Source organism: Mobula birostris, chromosome 7, assembly GCF_030028105.1.
Source record: "Mobula birostris isolate sMobBir1 chromosome 7, sMobBir1.hap1, whole genome shotgun sequence".
NCBI lineage: Eukaryota > Metazoa > Chordata > Chondrichthyes > Myliobatiformes > Myliobatidae > Mobula > Mobula birostris.
The window spans coordinates 128,634,930-128,659,865 of NC_092376.1; the positions used below are offsets into that span (position 1 = coordinate 128,634,930).

The window sequence follows — 24,936 nt, forward strand, 5'->3', positions numbered from 1 at the left end:
CACCCAAGGGCTTAGTTCCAGAGCACAAAGGAATCAGTGCCTAGCTAATTAAAACCTCAGGCTCTTGATAAGCTTACCATTCTAATGGAGACCAAAGTCCAAGATACTTAATTGGACACCTGCAAAGTCTCAAGGAGAATTAACTGGAAGTTTCCAAGAACAATTGCAACTTAAATGTAAACTAGAAAACACAGAGAATACATAAAAAGTCAGAAAAAATCAGAGCCCTCAGAATAATCTCTCAACGATCTGACATTGTGGCAGCACCCTTCCCCCTACAGCCACACCTGACTGGTCAGAATGATCTGGATGTAAACGATGGAATTCTGAAATAAGAGCAGGATCCAAAACATCCCTGGACGGAACCCAACACTATTCCTTCGGCCCACATCCCTTCCTGTCTACCAAGTATTGTAGTTGTCCCCATAGTTTCCGGGAATTAAGCAGTTTACGGACTGTGTAGACCAGTGGAAGGGGGCTGCCGAGGAAGCATTGGAATCGGGGCTACGGAGCTCCAAAAAAAAGGTTTCCATTTGGATACACGAAAGGTGGGACGAATTCTCATGGAACAGGGAAGTCGTAATCTGTATGTTATCAGGTTAATCTTTCTAACGACTTTAAAGCTAGGGTCTAGTTTCCGCAATTCTAGTTTGAGTGGAAGATCGTTCATTGAAAGGCAGACACACTGACCAATATAGAAAGCGATACCCAGCGGCCTCTTTCTGTTGGCCGTGGCCTCTTGCCAGGCCTAGCTCTTCCAGAGAGCTTTTGGCCTTGCGCCACCTTTGTTTGCACCTCTGACGCATTGTTCAGCTGAGGAGACGCCAGCATTTGCCTCCTGATCAGGGAACGGAGGGAGCTGAAACCCAGTGATGAATGTTGTGGTGTTTTCTGAGTGCGAACTCCGCCCGTATTAAAAGGTCACTCCATGAGGACGGATTATCCGACATTAGGTGGCGAAGGGTTCGCCCTCTCAGTCTGTCCTTTAGTCTGAGGATGGAACCTCAGCAGCATGTGATGTGAAATTTGTTAACTTAGCAGCAGCAGTCCAGTGCAATACATAAAATAGAAGAAAAATAATATTAATAATAAAGCAAATCTTATTCAGTATACTTTATACAGTATACGTATATTGAACAGATTATCGTGCAAAAAAAACAGAAATACTATATATTAAAAAAGTGAGATAGTTTCCCAGGGTTCAGTGTCCATTTAGGAATCGGATAGGAACCTCGAGGAAAGACTAGATGCAGCCCCAATCAACTTGCAAAATGCTTGCCGGAATTTGGAGGTGAATTGGGGAGCCCCGTCCGAAACAATATCTCTGGGAATCTCATGTATGGGGGAAACCTGGTGCATGAGAAGTTCCTCGGTCTCTCGGGCTGATGGGAGCTTGGTTGGAGAAACATACGGCAAGCCTTGGAAAACCTATCGACCACTACAAAGAGGTAAAGGAATGTAATGGGGACGACCGGTAATAGAATCTGGAGAGGCGTGACCATGATTAGAGGTCAAAGGCGATCTTGACGAGAGGAATTAGGGATCTTTGGAACGGGTACAGATGCCACAGGCGTGCACGAACGATTTAATATCCTTATATATTCATTTAATGAATTCTCGAGTCCGCGAGATATGGGGTGAACTGTTACGGTAGAAGTGTGACCTCATTTAAGAACCTCAGATAGCAACTCAGGGGGACCGGGGGACCACCTTCTGGAACCGGGCTATTCCCTTGTAGAGCTTGCCTAACTTGGGAATTCAGTTTTTTCGCGTCCTGAATGCAAGCCGAGATGTTATGGTCCGTCCAGACGGTGAATGGTTGCTTAGCCCCTCATGCTAATCGCCACTCATCCAGCGCCAACTTTACCGCCAAGAGTACTGTCTCTATTCTCGACGTAATTTAGCTCAGCTGGGATGCAGTTTCGGGTCACCAGTAGATTTCTGAGATAAAATGGCACCCACTCCAATATCAGGAGGCATCTACCTCAACAATGAACGCAGGATTGGGAGAGTAACAACTGGTTCCTGGGCTCCTTAGAAGCTAACAACAGGAATTCTGCAGATGCTGGGAATTCAAACAACACACATCAAAGTTGCTGGTGAACGCAGCAGGCCAGGCAGCATCTCTAGGAAGGAGTACAGTCGACGTTTCAGGCCGAGACCCTTCGTCAGGACTAACTGAAGGAAGAGTGAGTAATCTCAGTCTCCGGGTCCAAAGGGAAAAAAAAACTACGTCTTTGGTCAGATTAGTAAGGGCAGCGGTTATTGAGCTAAAGTTTCTATGAACCTCCTGTAAAAAATTGCGAACCCCAGAACCGTCGAATAGAAGTAGGTGGAAGCTAGGGTAGCACTGCATGCGCCACCCCCTCCAAGAGTCCACGAGAATATTTCCCTGGGAGATGGCAAATCCCAAAAAGAAAGTGGGGACGTGGAACTCACTCCTCCAGTTTCACAAACAGACGATTTTTTAACAGGCGCTGAAGAATCTGCCTTACATAATCCTTACAGGAGTTCGGAAAAAATCAAAATATTTTCGAGGTACACAAACACGAACTTGTTAAGCATTTCCCTCAGAATGTCATTAATAAAAGTCTGAAAGACGGCTGGCGCATTGACCAGCCCAAAGGGCAGAATTCTGTCGGGGTATTAAAAGCCGACTTCCACTCGTCCCCATGACGCATCTGAATTAAATTATAAGCATTCCTCAGGTCCCTTTTTTGTGAAAATAGTTGCCCTTGCAACGTTTCAAACGCTCTGTAAATTAGGGGTCAGGGGAAGAGATTCTTAATTGTTATTTTATTTAAGCCACTGTCGTCTATGCAATGTCTCAGACTCCCATCTTTTTTAATTACAAAAAAAGAACCCTGCTGCCGCCGGAGAAGTGGAGGGACTGATAAACCCTGAGGCAAGTGTCCTTTGAGTAAACTTGTCCGTGGCCAACCTTTCGGGTGCTGATAAGGGAAAGTCTTCCTCGTGGTGGACAGCCCCTGGCAATGACTCGATGGCACAATCAAAGCGTCAATTGGGCGGAAGTGTACTTGCCACCTGTTCACTAAAAACGTCAAGGAGGTCGGAATACTTTGGGGTGGGGGCAATTTTTGAGATCAAAGGTCGCAAACTCGGGAATGTCAGAGGCAGACTCGGAAGCTTCTGGGCACGGAGATCTTAAGACAGCTGGAAGCCCAGCTCACGATACTGCCAATAGACCAGTCTATAACGGGGCCATGCTGCGATTATTACGGATACCCGAAGATGACAGGGATCCTAGGAGAAAAGACAAGGTGAAATCTAAGCATTTCAGAATGGTTTCTCCGGAAGCGCAGGGACTCTGAAACATGGCTCAAGAGGTCTCCAATCAAGAGCGGTGACTGTCTAGAGATGATCTAACAGAGATTTGGGACTCCCCTCTATAGGACCACCCCCAGTTCTAAAAAAAACTGTGGAGCGGGATTACCGAAGGGCCAGTTCCTTGTCGCCACAGGTCAATAAAGAGGGCATAGGATTAGCAACACACATCAAAGTTGCTGGTGAACGCAGCAGGCCAGGCAGCATCTGCAGAATTCCTGTTAGAGATGCTGCCTGGCCTGCTGCGTTCACCAGCAACTTTGATGTGTGTTGCTTGAATTTCCAGCATCTGCAGAATTCCTGTTGTTGGCATAGGATTAGGATGTATCTTCGGGGCCGTCACAGACCTCCCTCTACTGGACCACCCTTGGAGTTTCCCAACCTCTCTGGATAAGTAGGTCGAAAGTGCCCTGCTTACCCGTAATAAAGACACCGTCTCTCTCTCTCTCATTCTCCTCCCCCGCTCAGCAGGGGTGAGGCATGACCTGCCCAGCTGCATGGATTGCTCAGTTGCGGGTGGGGGCGTTTGAGGTCTTTGAGCTTTTCAATCAGACCTCTGTAGAATATGGCAACCAGGGGTTTTCCATTCCACCCAGTCTCCAGCGCCAGTGAGAGAAATCGATGGAGTATTCGGCTACACTCCGTGACCCCTGCCGCATACGGAGAAGTCTGCCAGCCGCCTGCTGCCCCCCGACGGGGTGACGGAAGACCCTTCTCATGTTCCCCGCGAAAGTGCCGACATTCGGGAGCATCTCTCTCCCGCGGCGCCGTGGCCCACGCCAGCGCCTTACCTGACCGGAGGGAGATCACGTATGCCACCTTCTTCGTTCAGTGAGCAAACTGAAAGGTAGCAACTCGAAGACCAGAGCGCACAGTGTTAGGAGCCTACGGCAAGGCTCGGGATTGGGCAGCCTGGGCGCCCTTTCGACATCGTCTGGCCCAGTCGGTGATGTACCTGTCTGGCTCCGTGGATCTCGAAAGTCTTGAAGCATTCGCCCAGCTCTTGCAGCATTTCTTTGTGCCGACCGTCTACCGCACCTCGCTGTGCCAAAGCGGACCAAATTTCCAATCCCGCGGGATCCAAGCAGTGCTCGGCAGTACTGTTCCACTGCATCTTCGGATCAAAGCGCAGGATCACACCGAGACTCGGAAGGGTTAATCAAGAAGGACGAAACAGTGGAATTTACAAGGTCTTGGATGACTCAGAATAAGTCGACCAGAACTTCATTAGGCAAAGATCAGGACTACCGGCTCTCGAGGGGTTAGCACTGCCACTCCAGGGCATGAAGGAATCGGTGTTCAGCTAATTAAATTCCCAGATTCTTAACTAACTATTCTGATAAGAAACAAAAGTCCAAGGATAATTAATTGGACGCATGCGAAGTCTTGAGAATTAATCGGAAGTATCCAAGGACGATTGCAACTTAAATGCAAACTAGAGAAAACCTAACTATAACACACAACAAATTCAAAGCACAACAGTACATTATAATTAATAAAACGCAGAGAATTAAAAACAACAGCAAAAACGTCAGAGCCCTAGTTTATACTGATGACAGAGATTACCACACATTCATTCTGCATCAGCTTAGTCCAAGGGTTCCCAACCTGGGGTCCATTAATGGTAGGGGCCTATGACGTAAAAAAGGTTGGGATTTGCTGGCTTAGTCTATGCTTAACATTTCTTGTTAAATCAAACTGATTTGTGGCAGTACTAAATAATAAAATGTATGTTATTATGTTCATCATGTTTGTAACAAATGTATTGGCAACAAGCCTTTATCAACAATTCCAGACACTTCAGTTATACAAAAAAAAAACTTTAAATAACTTTTTCCAACTAAACAATTTTTCAGTCACAGCAGCGAAGTACACCTGAGCAGAAGACCCTGCTATAGAAGTAGGTCAGGTGTTTGTTTCTGGTCAGACCTTACCATGCTAGTCCAAGTTAATATTTTACCTATATTTGCATGATTTGATAAGTATTGGCCTATATACCTCTATTCTTGATCAGAACTTGGTGTTTCCTCATAAAAGGGATCAACAGCAAATTTAAGACATTCACAAGGGACACAGATGACAAAATGCAAACACAACTTAGGTTACTGGAAAGGAATCTTCACAGATATAACAACCTGTACAGTGCCTTGAATAAGTATTCAGCCCCCACAACTATTTTCACATTTTACTGTCTTATTTTTAAAATTTAGAATACACTGAAGTAGAATTTTTGAGTTAATCTAGAAAACATTGTGCATTATGTCAAATCAAAACAAAATTCTAAAATCTGTCAACAATTTACTAAAAATTAAAAACCAAAATTGTGAGGCTGAAAAAGTCTCCATCCCCTTTATAATTACTACCCCAACCTCCCTGAGGTACAATACTGTATATTACCTTACCAACTCATCAAATTTGGTTATGTAGATAATTGGAAGATCATGTTTTCAATGAATTCATTAGAATATATATGCCCTCCCTCTGTAAGGTCCAACAGTATGGTAGATTTTCAATAGACCAAACTAAAATGAAGACAAAGGAGCATTCAAGACAAGTCATGGAAATTATAATAGAGAAGCACAAATCTGGGAAAGGGTACAAGACTATCTCAAAGGGACTGAATATTTTGAACTTTTAGTTTTTCATGCTTTACAATTTTCCCTGTTTTTTTGGGCTCAATTGTGAAAAAAAGGAGCATGTGATTCACAAATAAAAATTCTCAGTTAAATTGATCAAAATCCCTGGTTGTAGTACTCATTTATGTGAACAAAGGGTTGGGGACTGAATACTTTTACAAGGCACTGTATGAAGTATACTCTAGACCCTGCCATGGCTGCATTCCGGGTCACACTCCGGACTAACAGAAACACACTCCTGACCTTAGCAACTCCAGAGCAAAATTGAAGTGGAACCTTAAGTGGACCCCATGCGAAGGAAAATCTGTAGTTACTAAGTCAGTTGATAATGAGGACATTGTACATTTACTCAAAGGCTGAGTTAGTTGGATTCAGTTTATATGCGTAAAACATCATAAATGTTCAGATCCAGATTAGGTAGGGATTGCTTTGGTCCAAGTTTAAACTTTTATACAGAGTCATACTTCTACCACAGTACCCACCAATATCTGACAAATGACATTTAAATGTAGTTTGAAATGGGGATACTTTATCTGCTTTTCCCCAGGTGAGGAGAAAGGACATGGTTATAACAAACATTAATTCCCTCACAAAAATGTAATATGGAATCGAATCAGTTAGTTAATGCCAATTATGTTCAGAAGATCACTAGGCTCTCAGTTTAACTGACTTCAGTACAAAAGATTGTAACTTCAGTACAATACAATTGGAAAGAGATACTGAATAAGACCCTGCTTTCCCAGAACATACACTATAGATATGAGGAATTGTAGCAATGAGGTCTTGGACCCTATACAGATTACCGTGGACGAGGTGTTTTCTGTCTTTAGGCAAATTAGGGTGAATAAATCCCCAGAGCCCGATGAGGTGTTCCCTCGGACCCTGTGGAGGCTAGTGCAGAAATTGTAGGGGCCCTAGCAGAGATACTTAAAACATCCTTAGCCATAGATGAGGTGCAAGAGGACTGGAAGATTGTTAATATTGTTCCATCATTTAAGAAAGGCTCTAAAAATAAGCTAGGAAATTATAGGACAGCAGTAGTAGCAAAGTTATTAGAAGGTATTCTTAAGGGATTGGATATATATATGTATTTGAATAGACAGGGACTGATGATGGATAGTCAACATGGCTTTGTGCATGGTAAGTTGTGTCTAACCAGTCTTATAGAGTGTTTCAAGGAAGTTACCAGAAATGTTGACAAAGGCAAGGCAGTGGATATTGTCTACATGGACTTTAGCAAGGCCTTGGACAAGGTCCTGCATGGGAAGTTAGTCAAGAAGGTTCAGTTGCTTGGCATTCAACATCAAGTAGTAAATTGACTTTGGCTTCAGAGAAGAAGCCAGACTGTGGTTGTAGATTGTTTCTTCTCTGAATGGAGGCCTGTGATTAGTGGTCGGCCACAGGGATTGGTGCTGGGTCCATTGCTGTTTGTCATCTATATCAATGATCCGGATGATAATGTGGTAAACTGGATAAGCAGATTGGTGGATGACACTATGATTGGGAGTGTAGTAACTTGCGAGGAAGACTATCAAAGCTTGCAGTGGGATCTGGACCAGCTGCAAAAATGGGCTGATAAATGACAGATGAAATTTGATATTGACAAGTGTGAAGTGCTGCACTTTGGGAGGACCTAACAGGGTATGTCTTACAAGTGAGAGGCAGGGCACTGAGGAATGTGATAGAACAGAGGAAAACAGGTCCATAATTCCTTGAAATTGTCATCACAAGTAGATAGGGTCATAAAGAAAGCTTTTGGTACTTTGGCCTTCATAAATCATTGTATTGAGTACAGGAGTTGGGATGCTATGTTAAAATTATATAAAACGTTGGTGAAGCCTAATTTGGGGTATTGTGTACAGTTTTGGTCACCTGCTTACAGGAAAAAGATGTAAATTGAAAGAGTGCAGAGAAAATTTACAAAGATGTTGTTAGGACTTGAGGACCTGAGTTATAGGGAAAGATTGAATATGTTAGGACTTTACTCCCTAGAACATAGAATATTGAGAAGAGATTTGATAGAGGTATACAAAATTGTGAGGGGGATAATTAGGATAAATGTAAATGTGCTTTTTCCACTGAGGTTGGGTGAGACTAGAACACGGGTTAAGGGTGAAAGGTAAAATGTTTAAGAGGATGGTGAGAGTGTGGAATAAGCTGTGGAGCTGATTTCAATATTTAAGAGGAAGTTGGATAGGTACATGGATAACAGGGGTAAGGAGGGCTATGGTCTGGGTGCAGTTCGATGGGAGGAGGCATTTTAATGGTTCAGCTCAAACTAGATGGGCCAAAGGGCCTGTTTCTGTGCTGTAGTGTTCTATGACTCTGTGACTTTTCCAGTATGCAGGCAAGTATTCATTCATAAACTAACAACTAATGATATTTGCAGAAAAAACACAATGAACGTCTTGGACTGAGTTTTGAACTAAAATAATTAAATGTGCAATAAAATGCATTTCATAGTCAAGATTTAAATTTCTGACTTTCATTTCTTTGTGCCATGTGTAAATGAGGCTCATATTTTAAATGCTACCAGATATTATTAAAGTGGTATGCGTGATCATGTAACAGATTCGGCATTTAGTAGCAAAATGACTTGAATGACTTGCAATGCCTAATAAAAAATCATTCCTACTCAGAATCAACATAACTTATGGTAATAAATTCAAGCAAATTGCATTGATTCTCTAATGGGTTTAATTTATCGTTCTAGTTGCTTTATTTTAGATGACCCATCTCAAGTCATTTGATGTCTAAAAAATTATGAAAAAGTTAACTTATTTTTCCTGGAATTGTTCATTATCATTTGTTGCCACAGCTGTTATCAGGAATGTCAGGAAGATAAAATAAAACTGTCCATGAATAATCCACTGAGGGCTAGAAAAGAGAAGGCTTCAAGATGATTTAACTAGTAGGGTCAAGAATACGAAAGTTAATCTTAAAATTGACATAGTTTAATTGTTCACAAAGGCTAATGCTACATCAAAAATATACAACCAAAATAGAAGAACTTTTATATAAAACATACTTGTTAGATATGTTTTAAGGATGGCCACAGAAGAAAAATACATAAGTGATTTCAAAGAGGCAAATGAGTACTTTTCAGTTAGATAGAAAACAAAACTGGGAGGTTCGGTGGTTTTGAGACTACCTCTAATCCTTTTGGATTAAATGTTTTTTTTCTTGCTCTTGAGATCTTTTGGGTGAAGCAGACAAGTTTAATAGGAAAGTGAAAAAGGAATGTGAAGCAAATACAGCAATGATCTTAGAGCAGAATAACATTAAGAATAACACCAAGAGGATAAACATGGTGGGAATATATTATTGAGCAGCACACTGGCCCAGCGAGTACAGTTGCAGTCTTTAAGCTCCATGCTTGGGTTCAAACCTGACCTCCAGTGCCATCTCTGAGGAGTTTGTTCTTACTATGACTTTCTCTGTTTCCTTTGGGTGCTGTGTTTTCTTTGCACATGGTAAGAACATGCAAGCTGGTAAGCCAACACCCCCCTCCCGCATTGAAACACGGCACAAATTACAAAGTGCTTAGAGAAACAATGCAAATTTTTGGTGGATCTTTCTGGGTCAGAAGTGGTCCTGAAGACCAACATTACCTTAGACTACAGTTAACGTCCTCTTGCAGCATTTGTATAATCTAGCAACATCTTCTCCAGCACTAACTGTATTCAATGGCTCATTCTGTAGACTCCAGTTTCCTTGGGCCGCTAATATCCACTGGACCTGACATTTCTTCTCAAACTTTGGGTGAAAAAGGCTTTAGCCTCATTTCATTGAAGCCCAGGTGTTACAAAGGGCTGGTACTGTGCTGAGGTCTCTACAGAGATTTCCCATCTTCCCGGCAACCTAGTCTGCCCTGAGTAGCTGTCATTAAAATCAGAATGGCAGAGTTCTTGTAATTGTGACAATTAGTTTTTAATTTTGAGAGAGTTTATTAATAGAAACAGCTATAGGTAGCAGCTGTTGAATGGCAACATTGGACACAAATCTAGAATAATTATAAATGGAACCAAATGGAAAGGTTGCCAAAAAAGCTTGGAACCGAGCATCATTAAAATAACTATTATAATCTGTGCTGCAGCCAAGTCCTTCCATATCTTTAAATGCAAGCTTATTAAAGATGATTTGAAATAGGATCAAGCCAGGTGACTCATGGCAGAAATGAGCCAGTACATGCTCAACTACATCAAATAGGCTGTCATAATAGTCAATGATTACATCTCTGTGATGCAGAGGTCCTGGCATTTCAATAGTACGTTGACCCCATGGCCCCAGGCATAGTAAGTTCCGCTGATGAATTTCTCCAAATATATTACGGTGAAAGTCACAACCAATTCAAAAGAACAAATTTATATATTCCAATAACATACAAAGATATTTAAATAACTTTGATGTACAGTTTTATATGTTCCCATTTAAAAATATATATTTTTACATACGAACATCTGTACGAAATCTAATAAGAAATCATGAAAATCAATTAGTGATGGTAACTCTTGATATGGATTAACATTTTACACAATTCTAATACCTCTTTGGAGAGAAAATTTCCATATACACTGTGCACATGATCATTTTCTTGTTTGGGAGCCATGCAAGTGAACCACCATAATGGATAATTTAACAGCTAACAGTGAACAGCAGGAATCCTAACCACATTTCCTCAACTATCCCTAAGCTTCTTCTAGCTTACGTAGTTCAAAATAACATGCAGCTAATTTTACTGAAGAGATATACAGAGGAACTTTTTAAAAATATTTAATTATTGAAAACACTTCAATATATTTTCTGTTATCTTCTCAGCATATGTAGCATAAAGCAAGTTATATGTGCGCTTACCCAATATCCTCAGCTGGTTGACAACTCCGTGTAAGCTGAAAAACACCCACAGTGACTGTGTGGTGTCCACATAGACCAGCATCCCTATGTTTATTCCATTTACACGATGATGGAGCTCCCCATTTGGCAGAATGGTGAAACTGAAAATATCACCACTGTTGGGCACTGAGAAACCTCTGCAAACTACCCAATATTCCTTACGATCAAGTAGGAAGTCTGGATCCGCTGGGAGCTCATTTGTTCGCAGAGTGCTGGGGTCACATGATGTTACACCAAAGAGAAGGGCGCCATAATAAGGTAATCCTAACTGTCCCACCTCTACATACAAGGTTTCACCAGTATGCAAAGGACGATCAGAGAACACCAGGGTCCTAGTGCTCTCCTGCCAGTTTGTGCACACTCCCATCCTATCCTGAGAAAGGGTGACATCAGGCCCTCGTATGTAGTGAAAGTGAAGGTCGGTATCAAGAAAAGATGGCAGACCTCGTGAACGAAGCCGTCTGTTGGTACAACATGGTAAATTGTGATTGTCTGGTGCAAGGCTTGGAACTTCACTTAGATTTAGGTTTGTTATTTTTGCCACCACAACACTGTTCTCCAGTTCATTATTATTGAAGTTAGCATTGTCATGACTAGTCTGAGGAAGGCAACTGTTTAGCCGGGCTGTATTGAGTCGTGCTGAAGTGATGGTTTCTGCAAACATACTCTCTGCAACAGGAACAAAGAAATTAGTATCGGTGTTATATCTTCAAGCTGAAAAACAGTACATCATAATTCCATGGACAAATGCAATACACAGCCACGTTCATGAGATGAATTTGCCAAAACTCCATTTGCTGTAATCAAAACTGCTATATATTTTTACATTGACAATTTACTCAAATATATTTCATTTAGCCTGCTTTGTTTCCAAATTTCCTTTTCCTCAGAACTAAATGCTTGTTAGTAACTATTACAACTATTTTCAGCTGAGATTCACTACATGTTTTAGGCTGTAAATGGTCTAAGTCCCTGTCTTAATGTTACATTACCAAATTAAGTCTTACGTTTGATATAAAACCAGTGAATTTGACAAGAAAGAAATAGGGTTTCAACAAAAAGCCAGAACCGGTGCATACAAAAATCTTGTGTTGTCCAATTTTTTACCCAGTGACAGCAACAGATGCGCACTGAATTTTATAGGGGTATTCATTTTAACAGCTAGCAAAACACTGTCAATGAGAACCTTGATCTTCTCTGGGTTTGATCATTTTTGCTCTCGTTCATCTGCACTCTCACAAAAACATACATAGCAGCCCTGTAGTGGGCATTGAAGGATTTTTTTTTGCCAGAGTTTTTGCACACAGTCCATATGTGATTTGCTTGCTAAAGGATACTTTAAAAAAATCAAGTTTCCAAATATCACTCCACTTCTTCCCACTTGCAAATTCCCCAGAATCTTTTGCATTGTGACAATACACACAGGTAACACCAGTTTTGTATTGTACATGAATATTTCTTGTAGCTGCATGTTTCTGACCTCAGGAGCTTTCGGTGTAGCAGTTTTGACTGTTTTAATAAGCCATTCCACTTTAAATGAAATAGCCCTTCTTTTGCCCTTCTCACCTTTTGCTTCTTCAGAATTTGAAATAGTGAATCAATAATTTCTTCAATAAAATCAGAATAAATAAGCCAGTTCTAAAATCTGCAGACAAGTCATCGCAAACTCCACATAGTCAACACAGTCTGCACCAGAAACCAGAAAAGGAAATGTGATTGTGTACGATAATGAACTGGAAGGGGATGATACTTAACACGTCAACAAGGGAGAGGGTGACAACCTTTTTTTGCGCAGTTTAAATTCCTTCGTGCGCTAGTAGCAAAAGATATGTGTGTGTGCACAAATGCACACCTTAGAAGGAATATTATGAAGGTATTACTGGTATATTTGAACGCACACATATTCAAAATAAGTTAGATGAACTTACAGTGCAGTTAGAATTTGGCAGGTACGACATTGTGGGCATCACAAAATCATAGTTGAAAACAGATCACAAATGGGGGCTAAACATCCAAGGATGCACATCCTATGGAAAGACAGACGGGTGGGCAGAGGAGGTGCTTGGCTTTATTGGTAAAAATTGAAATCAAGTCCTTAGAAAGAAGTGACATAGGATCTGAAGATTTAGGATCCTTGTGAGTAAAGTTACAAAACCACAAGGATAGAAAGGACCCTGATGAGAGTTATATAGAGTCTTCCAAATAGTAGTCAGGATGAGGGGTACAAATTACAACAGGACATAGAAAATGCATGCAAAAAGGACAATATTACGATGGTCATGGAGGCTTTCAATATGCAAGTAGACTGGGGGAATCAGGTTGCTGCTGGATCCTAAGAGAAGGAATTTATGGAATGCCTACAAATTGTCTTTTTAGAGTAGCTCATGGTTGTGCCCACTGGGGAAAAGGCAATTCTGAGTTTGGTGTTGTACAATGAACCAGATTTGATTCGGGAGCTTAAAGTAAAGGTACCTTTAGAAGGCAGAAATCATAATAGATCATAAGACTGCAAGACAAAGGAGTACAATTAGGCCATTCAGCCCATCAAGTCTGCTCCTCCATTCCATCATGACTGATTTATTATCGCTCAACCTCATTCTTCTTCCTTCTCCCCGTAACCTTTGACACCCTGACTAATTAAAAACCTATCAACCTCTGCTTTAAATATATCCAATGACTTGGGCTCCACAGCCATCTGTGGCAAAGAATTCCACAATTTGCTACACTCTGGCTAAATAAATTCCTCCTCATCCCTGTTCCAAATGGACATCTCTCTATTCTGAGGGTGTGCCTTCTGATCTGAGACTTACTCATAATATGATAAAATCCATTCTACTGTTTGAGAGGGAGATGCTAACATCAGATGTATTGGTATCACGGTTCAGTGAAGGAAACTTCAGAGAAACGAGAGAATTGCAGGTCTTGGTTGACTGGAAGGGGATGATGTGAAAGAGGTAGATGAAGAGATTGTGGAGGTATTAATAGTGATCTTTCTAGAATCAACAGAGGATTGGCAAATCGCAAATGTCACTCCACTCTTTAAGAAGTGAGTGAGGGAAATGACAAGAAATTATATGCCAGTTAGCCTGACTTTGGTGGTTGGCAAGGTGTTAGAAACCATTATCAAAGATGAGGTTTTTTGAGGTTACTTGGAGGTACAAGATGAATAAGGCTGAAGTCAGCATGGTATGCTTAAGGGGAGATCTTGTATGACAAATCTGTTGGAAGTTTTTGAAGAGATAGCAGGCAAGATGGACCCAGGGGAGTTAGTGGATGTTCCTACTTGGATGCTGCACATCAACTTGCTAAACCAGATAGGAGACCATGGAATCACAGGTAAGATGCCAGCATCACACACAAAATGCTGCAGGAACTCAGCAAGCTAGGCAGCATCTAAGGAAAAGATTAAACAGTTGACATTTTCGGCTGAGACCCTTCTTCAGATCTGGAAAGGAAGGGGAGAATTCAGAGTAAGAAAATAGGGGGAGGAAGAGGTATAAGTTGGAAGGTGATAGGTGAAAATGGGAGAGAAGGAGGGGATGAAGTAAATAGCTGGGAAGTTGATTGGTGAAAGAGATAAAGTGCTGGAGAAGGAGAAATCTGATAGGAGAGGATAGAAGACTATGGAAGAAACAGAAGGGGGAGGAGCACCAGAGGGAGGTGATAGGCCGTAAGCAGATAAGATGAGAGAGGGAAACAGGAATGGAGAATGGTGAAAAATACCAGCACGCATGGGTGACTGGCAGAAAGGAAAGGGTGGAATCAAGGAGGCTTCTCTAGTTGGTTGCTGACTAGTTGTGTTCTTCAGGGGTCAGTGTTGGGTCTGCTAACTTTCATGTTATATATTAAGAGATATATAACGGATGATGCAATTGATGGCCTTGTGATCAAATTTGCAGGTGATAGAAAGATTGGTGGAGGTGTAGTTTTGAGGAGGAAAGGTATATGCAGAAGGACTAGGGTAGATTAGGAGAATGGGCATAGAAGTGGCAGATGGAATACAGCGTAGGGAAGTGTATGGTCATGTACTTTGGTAGAAGGAACAAAGGGATAGACAATTTTGTAAATGGGGAGCAAATTCAGAAATTAGAGGTGCAAATGAACAGGATTCCCTAAAGGTTAATTTTAGTTGTTGGTACTGAAGGTAAATCCAATGTTAGCATTAATATAAAAAGAAGGATGTAATTCTGGGCTTTATAAGGCATTGGTCAGACCACATTTGGAGTACAGGGAATAGTTTTAGGACTCATATCTAAGAAAGCAGGTGCTGACGTTGGAGAGGATCCACTGGAGGTTTACAACAATGACTCCAGGAATGAAGGGTTAAAGTATGAGGAAGATTTCATGGCACTGGGCTTGTACTTGCTGGAGTTTAGAAGAATAGGGATGACCTCACAGAAGACTATCGAATAATAAAAAGGCCTAGGTGGAATGTATGTGGAGAGGATGTTTCCTATAGTGGGGGAGTTTAGGACCAGAGGGCACGGCCTCTTTACAGCCTATGTATAATACAGAGGTTAATAGGTTCTCGATTAGTAACGGTGTGAAAGGTTATGAGGAGAAGGCAGGAGAGTGGGGCTGAGAGGGAAAATAAATCAGCCATGATTGAATGGTGGAGCAGATTCGACGGGCTGTATGGTCTGATTCTGCTCCTTTGTCTTATGGTTTTATGATCTTTTGTCTTGTGTGGATTCAGGAAGGAAGAGGAAAATTGCATGATTTCTACTTCATGGGTCTTATTAGAGTGTGAGGAAGTCCTTGGATAAATAGTTGAAAAGCAGCCAGCAATACAGATCTGCGGGTAAGTGAAAATATAGAAACTTCAGATGTTGGAAATTTAAAATAAAAACTGAAAAAGCTTGAATGCTCATCAGATCAGGCACATCAGTAGAAAAGCAAACAAAAGCAAACAAAAACAGACAAATGTCTGAAATGACCTTCTGAGTATTTGAAGCATTTTCTGTGTTTTTTAAAATTTTAAAATAGGTCTGCACTTGTACATGGGATGGTTTACAAAGAAATGGCATATAACCAATTGACTTTAACAGAGGTTCCATTTGACAATTATCCAGTCGTCAATACGCGCCCATAAACTAATCTTTACTGCTGCAATATCAATTAAAATATTTTTGTTGTGAATGATGCCGCTCCCTGTATTATTGAGTTACTTTTAAAGTCCATCACTCTGTTAGTTAGTGAAAACACAATAAGAACAAAGAATGATTCTCAAGCAAGCCTGAGGAAATACTTATCAGCATAATTTGAATGCTTGTCTGCCATAAAATCATAATGATCTTTAGAGCTCCTTTCGCAGTTGTACATGGTACAATATGCAAGCTTAATAATAGCAAACATACAGAATATATTATAACTTGCTCATGGCTGAAATTGAAGTTTGTGGTTTCATTTGACCTCCTTTCATTAACTCAAAGCATCTGCAAGATTAAGTTGAACAGATGAAGCTGTTGAAGTAGTACATCAACAACCTGTGTCATTGGCAAGTTCTTACTCATTTAGGATACCAGACCCTCATTAGTTCATCCACATTTTAACTTGAAATTAAACGCTATATATGATTAACCCTCTTTTTGGAGGGATTAAATCCACAGGCATCAAATACAATCCTTCTGAATGGTTGTGGAATAGATGTTTCCTAAACTGGGTGAGTATAGGGCCTGAGGGCACAGCCTCAGAAAAGAAGGGCAGCCCTTTAGAACAGAGATGAGGAGGAATTTATTTAACTAAAGGGGGGGGGAGTGGGGGAACCTGTGGAATTCATCACCACAGTCAGCGGTGGAGACTAAATCATTGGGTATACTTAAAGTGGAGGTTGACGGGTTCTTAATTAGTAGGAGCGACAAAGGTTAGAGGAAGAAGGAGGTGAATGGGGTTGAGAAGGATAATAAATGAGCCAAGATGGAATACCGGAGCAGACTTGATGGGCCGAGTAATTACTGTTCCTACGTCTTACGGTCTCATCTATTAAGTTTACATGAAACGCAGTTTAATTGTTCCTGGTTGCTACCAATAGTCTTCTAGAATTGGTTTGTTTTCACTTTTAAAGATAACAATTGGTTGGCATTCACTTGCTATTTTTTTTGTTTTTCATATATGAGAGATAGTCATCAGGCATGTATCCAGTTAATAGCAGAAAGCCCCTTCGTTTAAAACAGTTAAAGATACAGTTAATTATCATTCTAATTTGTCCCCAAGGAGACTTCATGCTGATGTCCGTACATGGAGATGTATTGGGAATGATGTGCTATTTTGGTTCCAGATGTTTCCTCTGCATCATGATGTTAGAAAAGGGAGGATTTTTCCTGCAACTGCAAATCTGTTCTTTCCCTTGTTTTCCACAGTCTAAGATATTCAACACCCATGTGGATTTGAATTTTTTTTGTATTAAAATAAACAATCTATTCCCATCTCCATCATGACAGGTGACATTTTATTTAAGGATCAAAGAACAGTAGCTCAAAGAAACAGATTTCCCATGTATCCTCATGATGATTTAAATTACTGGCCAGAGTATTTAAAACAAAAACTACCAAATTGCAATCAATCTTCTCTTTTACTTTTGGAATGATCTAGAAAGATTAACTAAGCCTTTCAAAATGGTACTTGTGTCGGTACTTGCTTAATTCATCTTAAGGTCTGCTTTCTCACATGACAATGGACAGTGAATGGAATGGAATACAAAAAGCACCAAGTGGTGCAATTCAATACCCAGATTGGAGCTTTTGGATCTTAGACATCAGATACAAAGCTGGGATCACTTTTCACATTGAGAAAACTATGGCTCCAACAGAAAGATTACAAAATATAGAAGCCAATGACCTCAAGTTTCTTGTCATATTTCTCAACTAGTTACAAAACCAGTAAGCTAATTAAGCACCATAATTCTAACATAGGTAGGATGCAACATGTACCAAAGTCAAAAAGTATAATGCACTGAGACAGGAGGTTCAGAGAAGAAGGTGTGATGTACATTTACACAAACACAAGAGATTCTGCCCATGCTGGAAATCTGAAGCAACACAAACAAAATGACTTCATGAGTTCTGATGAATGGTCTCAGTCCAAACATTGACTGTTTATTCCCCTTCATAGATGCTGCCTGACTTGAGTGACCTCCTCAGGATTTTGTGCGCATGTTAAGCAAAATTAAGGAGGGTTTCTGGATGAAGTTTCAGCAGCCATAGCAATCGAACTGCTCTGATGCATTATCTTTTAATAAAGTGTTGCAAAATAATTATTTAATTTTATATAATGGCTTATAAACTAATGAAGAATATTTTCTGATAATGATAAAACTGTTCGATTGTTATAATCGATTGATTTAAGTTTGATTTATTAAAACATATTTATTTCCCATGATTAAAAGTAATATCAATGATTTGTGAAATATTTGGATAATTTGGAAGTCTTTCAATTTTAATTGAATTCAGATTCTATATTACACTCAGAGTAGCTTCAATGATGAGTCAGCTGCCACCTTTTGCTTTCTGAATTTGAAGTGCCCACTTTTTCCACATTGTACATCATTTGGTTTCCAGGCACTTAATGAATGCATGCCACTGATAAGAAGGAGCAAGGTTTCTGAATAAAACAGCCAATTTAAGAAAAAAGGCACTGTGACAAAGTCGAATATAATTACATTACAATGCTCTAGTGTGATAACAGGATTTCTGGAATGACAATTTTTCCATGTTGTTCAGTAATGCTTATTTGAATTTTTTGACCATGCTGACAAATAGCTTTCAACCAAATCATGGCAATTTACTATTATATAAGGACACAGTTATTCGGTAACAATATTGGTTGGTAGTCTTTCCTCTTGCACCCTGTCTACCTCAACTGCAAAAGTTAATGTGTCAAGTATTTGGAGTAGCTGGAAGAAACACAGACCATGAAACTTGTAGCACATACCTTGTTACACATTTAAGCAGTCTCCATGTGTAAAATCCAGTCCAAATGAAGACTTTCAAGCTGAAATGCCAAATATACAGTTCGACCTACAAATGCTGCCGAGCCTACTGAGTTCCTACAGCAGTTTGTTTTTCTTTTGTTCTAGATTCAAGTACCTGCAGTCTATTGTTTCTCCATATATAAAATTTATAGTCTACACTTTTATTCAAACTTTCATATTAATCTAAGAAAACTCAGTAGAGTGCAACCTTACAGGCTGCACTGCTGCACAGTAAGTGTCCTACAGTGGGCAGGAAGTTTCTACAACAGGTAGTCTAAACTGCTGAATGCAACACCAGCACCAGCCTATCCCCCATCAAAGACATATATACTGAAGGGTGCCCCAAAAAAAGGCCAGTAATATTGTGAAAGATCCCACCGCCCTGGTCCCATTCCCATCAGGGAGGAATCTACGTAGCATCTGCATCAGGACCAGACTCAAAAACAGCTCTCTACTGCACAACTGTAGAAGGATGTGAGTACAGATGTTCATAGTCCAGTACTCTTCAACCTTCTCAGAAAGTAGAGCTGTTGGTGAGCTTTCCTGATTGTGTAGTATGTGCTCTGAGACCATGAGAGGTTGTGCGAGATGTGCACTTCCAGGGGTTTCTACTACTACTTTCCCCAAGCAGTAAGGCTGATCAATACCTGTACTCAACAGACCAGCCCTCCACACTCTCCACCACAACTACTTTACCATTTCCTGTCAGTCACCTTATGTATACTCCTGTGCCTAGCTTGGACATATAATCAATCTATGTATATAAGCTATCTTATGTATTTATATTTATTGTGTTTTATTGTGCCTCATAAGTACTGGAGTAACAATTATTCTATTCTCCTTTACACTTGTGTATTGGAAATGACATTAAACAATCGTGAATCTTGATCTTGAATCTTATGTTTAATTGGTGGAGTGCTAATAGCAAACTTAGAAATTTGCATGTCTAATGTTTGATGGCTAAAACAACATGGTTCAAGAGTCAAATTCTGCAACAAGCCCCCAACTGTTTTTAACTGAATAATTAAGTTCTTAATGGTTGAGATGTTATAAAATCTAATCAAAATTTACATTGGACCTCTTCAGCGCAGCTCATTTAAAAATTGTGAATTTCATGCAGTTGCTAACAACCTTTTCCTGAATTATTTCTAACAGCACAGTTATTTAACATTGCACCATTACTGAGACACATCCTTTGACACTGTAATCTTATGACTGTTTTCTTCATGAAAGCGCATTTTGATTGGGTGGTGATGGAGATTGTAGACTATTCGTTAATTCTTTTCTGGGACATTAATGATACATTTATTATCAAATTACATCATAATTTGTTTTTCCACTTTCCAGATCATGGGTCCCATTCAGTAAGTCACAAGCTGCACTCAATAGTTACCATGTAGAAAGGCCTAAGTAATCAACAACTCTAGTAGCTGCAGTGTTGAAGGACTTATGTAACTGTCAAGCTAGACTTGTTAGAGAACAGCTACATTATCATTAGCATTCTACCAGCTATCAGCTCCTGACTCTTTATTGGCACGATTTTGATTGATGGAATACTCACCAAGCATTTGAACTTCTTGTGTAATTCCATAAATGTCAATCAGCGCCCAGAGTGGTCCTGAAACATTAATGCCACATTGGAAGAGAACAGGGTCTTCATCGTTCACAGTATAAAATACTCGTCCATGTCTGTCCACCCAGAAGGCAAGCACGTTGTCTTTCAGAGCAAATCTTTCGGGTAATGCTTTGGCCCAGTAACCAGGCCTGGTTACCAAGTCAGGACATGCATATTTTGGGATGTCTGCAGAGCTCATCAGAGAGGGATCATGACTTGTAAAACCAAACCGTAAAGCACCACTCCATCCATGAAGGACCACTGATAATCGTAATCTCACTTTCTCGTATAGGTAGACTGGACGGTGGCTGAAGGTTACACCATTGCAGAAGCTGTTTTTCCGGGAGGCTTTTTTGAAGTGCGAGTCCAAACGAACATTTTTGCCTTTGGCCTGTGAGTGAAACCTTGGAGGTTCGGTAATGTTTGGATGTGTTCTCCGTTCATGGCTGCTAGGTGGAAGTGTGTAATACTGCCGAGCAGATCCTGAGCGGGCATGGTGCGTTGCATCTATGGGGTAAAAAAAAGTGGCATGTAAAATGCAGCAGACCATATGTCAATATAATTAATTACATTCCTTCAAGCAGGACTACACATACTCAATAACCTACAGAACTGAACATTATAACTGGTTTATCATGAGCAAAGGTATTTGATACACGTATTTGTAACGTTGCTTCCTTAGTCTTAGTTGGGTGCAACTTGTAACCTTTTCCTGTGATAGTTAAGCCTCATAATATTTACACAAATTTTCCTTTAGCAATGTCGTGGAATGATCAATGTACAGGAAAAATGCTTGAAGAACAGGCAATGTAAATTTCTATTAAAAATAAGAACTCTTTGCTAATAACGCTGCTGGATCTGGTGCTAAGACTGCAAACAGATGATCTCGGCCAATAGAGACAGTGAGCTCCTAAGAAATCTGCTAACTTTGGTGCTCACATTCACCACCTTTTACTTAACAATCCAAGTCGATGGGTAGCACTGTTTTAAAAAAAAAAATCTCTTCTGCCAGATGTCTCATAAAGATTGTTTTTGATGAAAACGGACAAGACAAACAAGTCAAGTTTTTACTTGAAATTACAAAGCTATGTTGGTTGCTTGAACAATAAACTGAACATAGGACCTGCCTGAGCTGGACCTGGTCCAGACTGTGTATTCATTCCCTTTGTGATCTTCACAGTAGCAACAACCTTCTGTGGCCCCACTGGATCTGTCGAGCTGGAGGCCTCCACCCCATGGCCTTACATCAGGGGGAACAAGCCATGTGTGGGTGTGTGTGTGTGTCTGAGCCTCGGGCAACAGAAGCTGAGACCCATGATAGCTTGTTGCTGTGGAAAATACTTCACTGCTTTTAAAGCTGGCTTTGATATTCAGACCTTTAAGACAGCTGAACTTGATTTAAATAAAAAAAGCTTAAAATGGGAAATATAGTTATGAAAAATAACAAAAATCAAGCTCAACTGATTTTTTTTAAATGGGGTGGCCATTTTCACATAAAGGTGAGGGTTTGCAATGGGTTCATCAGCTCAGTGCGATCGATGGCAAACCCAGATCCACCAAGAAAGGGACAGATGCATCAGTATAGGACCCTCACTGTGTCCCATACTTCTATATTCCAGTACATGGGTTCTGAAGGCAAAAACATGCATTGACACTGAAGGGCAGACCAACTCAGTACCAAATGCACACAGAGGAATCACTGCTGGCCACATTGTAGCTCAACACATCTCATTACAAAATCATCTAGGTAACACCTCTCTTATGTAATAGTTTACAACATTTAATATTCAGTTAAAGGTAGGAATATTCAATAATAATCAATGATATTGTTTAATATTTATGCAATTTTATTTCAATATATCAAGCCTACTTTTGAAAACTCTATAGCAGATAGACTTGAAAGCATTAGATTTAAGAATACTATGATGTGACTGGGAATGCTCCCAATGCTCAGTCTTAGTGAAGTCAATAGTTAGATAGAGAAGCAACCACGATTTTGTTAACATATTCAGATATCTTTCCGATTGTTATGTGCTTAGTAAAGCTATGTTTTGACTTTCTGGAGTAGGTCTTTAGTGATCAAAACACAGGACATAAGACTCTTTTCAAAATAGGCACCATCAGTGCTATTTTATTGCTGACCAGCCATTTTTCGTGGCCATCTGTTGGTGGAGGTCAACCATGGATGGATGTTGTGTCCTAGCTATCCCCGTTCTTGGTGCAGCACCATCTGTGGCTGATGAGATCAAAGCGAGAGTCACCATCTCTGTTGTAAAGGTCACATCCACAAGTGTCCTCAGCTCTGCTAGAGTTGCAGTGTTCGTTTCTATGGGCTTGCTTATCTTCTGTCATTTTCAGGAATTTTTCTTCATCTGACTTAATGTGTTGTTTCAGAGTGCTTTGCCATCTGGTATGGTTCAGATGCAAGTTCCTTTCAGGACTCAATGCTGATGTCCAGTGCCTTCATGTCCTGTTTGCAGACATCCCTGTAGCACAGTTGTGGGTGGCCAGTGGTTCTCTTGCCTAGAGCAGGGATTCCCAAGCTGGGGCCCATGGGCTCCTCTGTTAATGGTAAGGCTCCATGGCATAAAAAGGGTTGGGAGCCCCTGTCATGGAGGATGTCTCTTTGGATGCGGCTGGCCTGCATGCAGCAAAAATGGCCCAGCCACTGCAGCTTACACTGCCTGAGCAGGATATATACGCTTGGGAGGTTGGCACACAAGAGAACCTCAGCAGTGGGTACTCTATCTCTCCAAGAGATGCCCAAGATACGATGATGGCACCTACCTGAAATGGAAGGTGTTGAGCCTTCTCTCCTGCTTATCGCATGTTGTCCAGGTCTTGCTGCAGTGTTCTGGTGCCACTAGCATTGTATACTGTCATCTTTGTTTTGACTGTGAGTTTGGCGTTCTCCTAGACTCGTATGGTGAGACAGGCAAGAGCTGTGGTAGCCTTCCTGATGAGCTTGTTAATTTCTTCATCCAAGGAGAGGTTGTCACTGATGATGGATTCCAGGTATGTGAACTGAAGAACAACATCCAGTTTGCAGTTATCAGTGGTAATGACTGGTGGTGTCTCCACGTCTTGTCCCACGATGTTTGTCTTCAGGCTGATAGACAGACTACTAAGTTCCTTGCAGGCCTGGGAGCAGTGATCCATCAAGCTCTGGAGGTGCTGCGGAGTGTGGGTTGCAACTGTGCATCATCAACAAACAGCATTTCTCTGATCATAGCCTCATGCACTTTGGTTTTGGCTCTTAATCAGGCGACATTAAAGATCTGCTCTAGTGTAGAGGTACAGTGCTAAATGTGTGCCTCAGGAGGAAGGCAAAGAGGCTGAAGAGTGTTGGGGCAAAAACACAGCCTTGTTTAATGCCACCACTTATGTGAAAGGGCTCCAAAGAGCTGCTGCTGTACTGCCCAGTCCTCTTCATGTTGCTGTGGAAGGAGCTGATCATGCTTTGTAGTCTCGGTGGGCAGCCTACCTTAGAGAGGGTCTGAAACATCCCTTCACTGCTGACCAAGTCAAATGCCCTGGTGAGAACAATAAATGTAAACTAGAGGGGCTTCTTTTGTTCTCTGCACTATTCCTGGAGTCGGCAGAGAGAAAAAAAATCATATCCACAGTTGACCTCCCAGCACGAAAGCCCCTCAGTGAGTTTGCATAGATATGGTCACCCAACCATTAGATCAGCCATTAATCTTTGGTATACAGTGGATTCTGGCTAATTGTGACACATCAGGCCCAGTACATTTTGGCCTAATTAAGCAGCTGCCCCAAGTAGCCGAAGATGTATGGAAATAGTTAAATAAGGTATAAAAGAGACAAACTGTGTAATAAATTATGTATTTAAATAAAATACAGAACAAATTAGAGCACTGTCAATACTTCTGCAGTTCTATAAAACTGTGTATTAGTTCCTAATAGTTATTGATGGAGGGAATGATCCAATATAAGTTACTGTGGAAGACTGCTGAGAAAATTGGCTCTGGATAAAGGAGACTGACTGTATTTTAAAATCTCATTTGCATAGAAATCGGACCATTTTGTGGCAAGGAGGAATGCTGAGTAGATGAGTAGAGTTATGGATTGGATTAAGGGTTGTATTGAGGCATTCACGTTTCGGCGGAATGCAGTGGGGGCAGCTCTGTGGATTGAGTGAGGGGTCTGGAGCAGAACTGGATAAGTAAAGGAGGTCTATTTATGTCGAATTCCTGGCAGGGTCTCCTGAGTCACGACTCCCTTAGGTGGTACTGATACTGGCTTCACAGACTCCCGTATGTGTCGTCCATGCACACGGTGCCGGCACAGTACAGAGAAATATGGCCATGCAGTACCACTTCTGAGCAATAATATTTATGTACTTTTCAAGTTATAATGGTAACAGAAATCAGAATAATAGGCGTGTGGTAAATAAAATAATAACGAGAAATACAATAAATTTTCAATAAGCTGGTAGATGCATGGGGATAAAAGAG

General features: G+C 40.8%; 1 protein-coding gene across 2 annotated transcripts in view; it reads right to left on the reverse strand.

Annotated features, from left to right (window-relative positions):
- neurl1b (neuralized E3 ubiquitin protein ligase 1B) overlaps positions 1-24,936 on the reverse strand; it is a 62,198-nt gene that overhangs the window by 12,210 nt on the left and 25,052 nt on the right. Inside the window, exons 2-3 of one of the 2 annotated variants that reach the window (XM_072263731.1) lie at positions 20,405-20,965; positions 10,836-11,543 (exon numbers count right to left, since the gene is read on the reverse strand). In XM_072263731.1, the coding sequence (XP_072119832.1) occupies positions 10,836-11,543; positions 20,405-20,965 (1,269 nt within the window). The remainder of the gene's footprint in view (positions 1-10,835; positions 11,544-20,404; positions 20,966-24,936) is intronic. The other variant, XM_072263732.1, reaches the window with a different exon arrangement.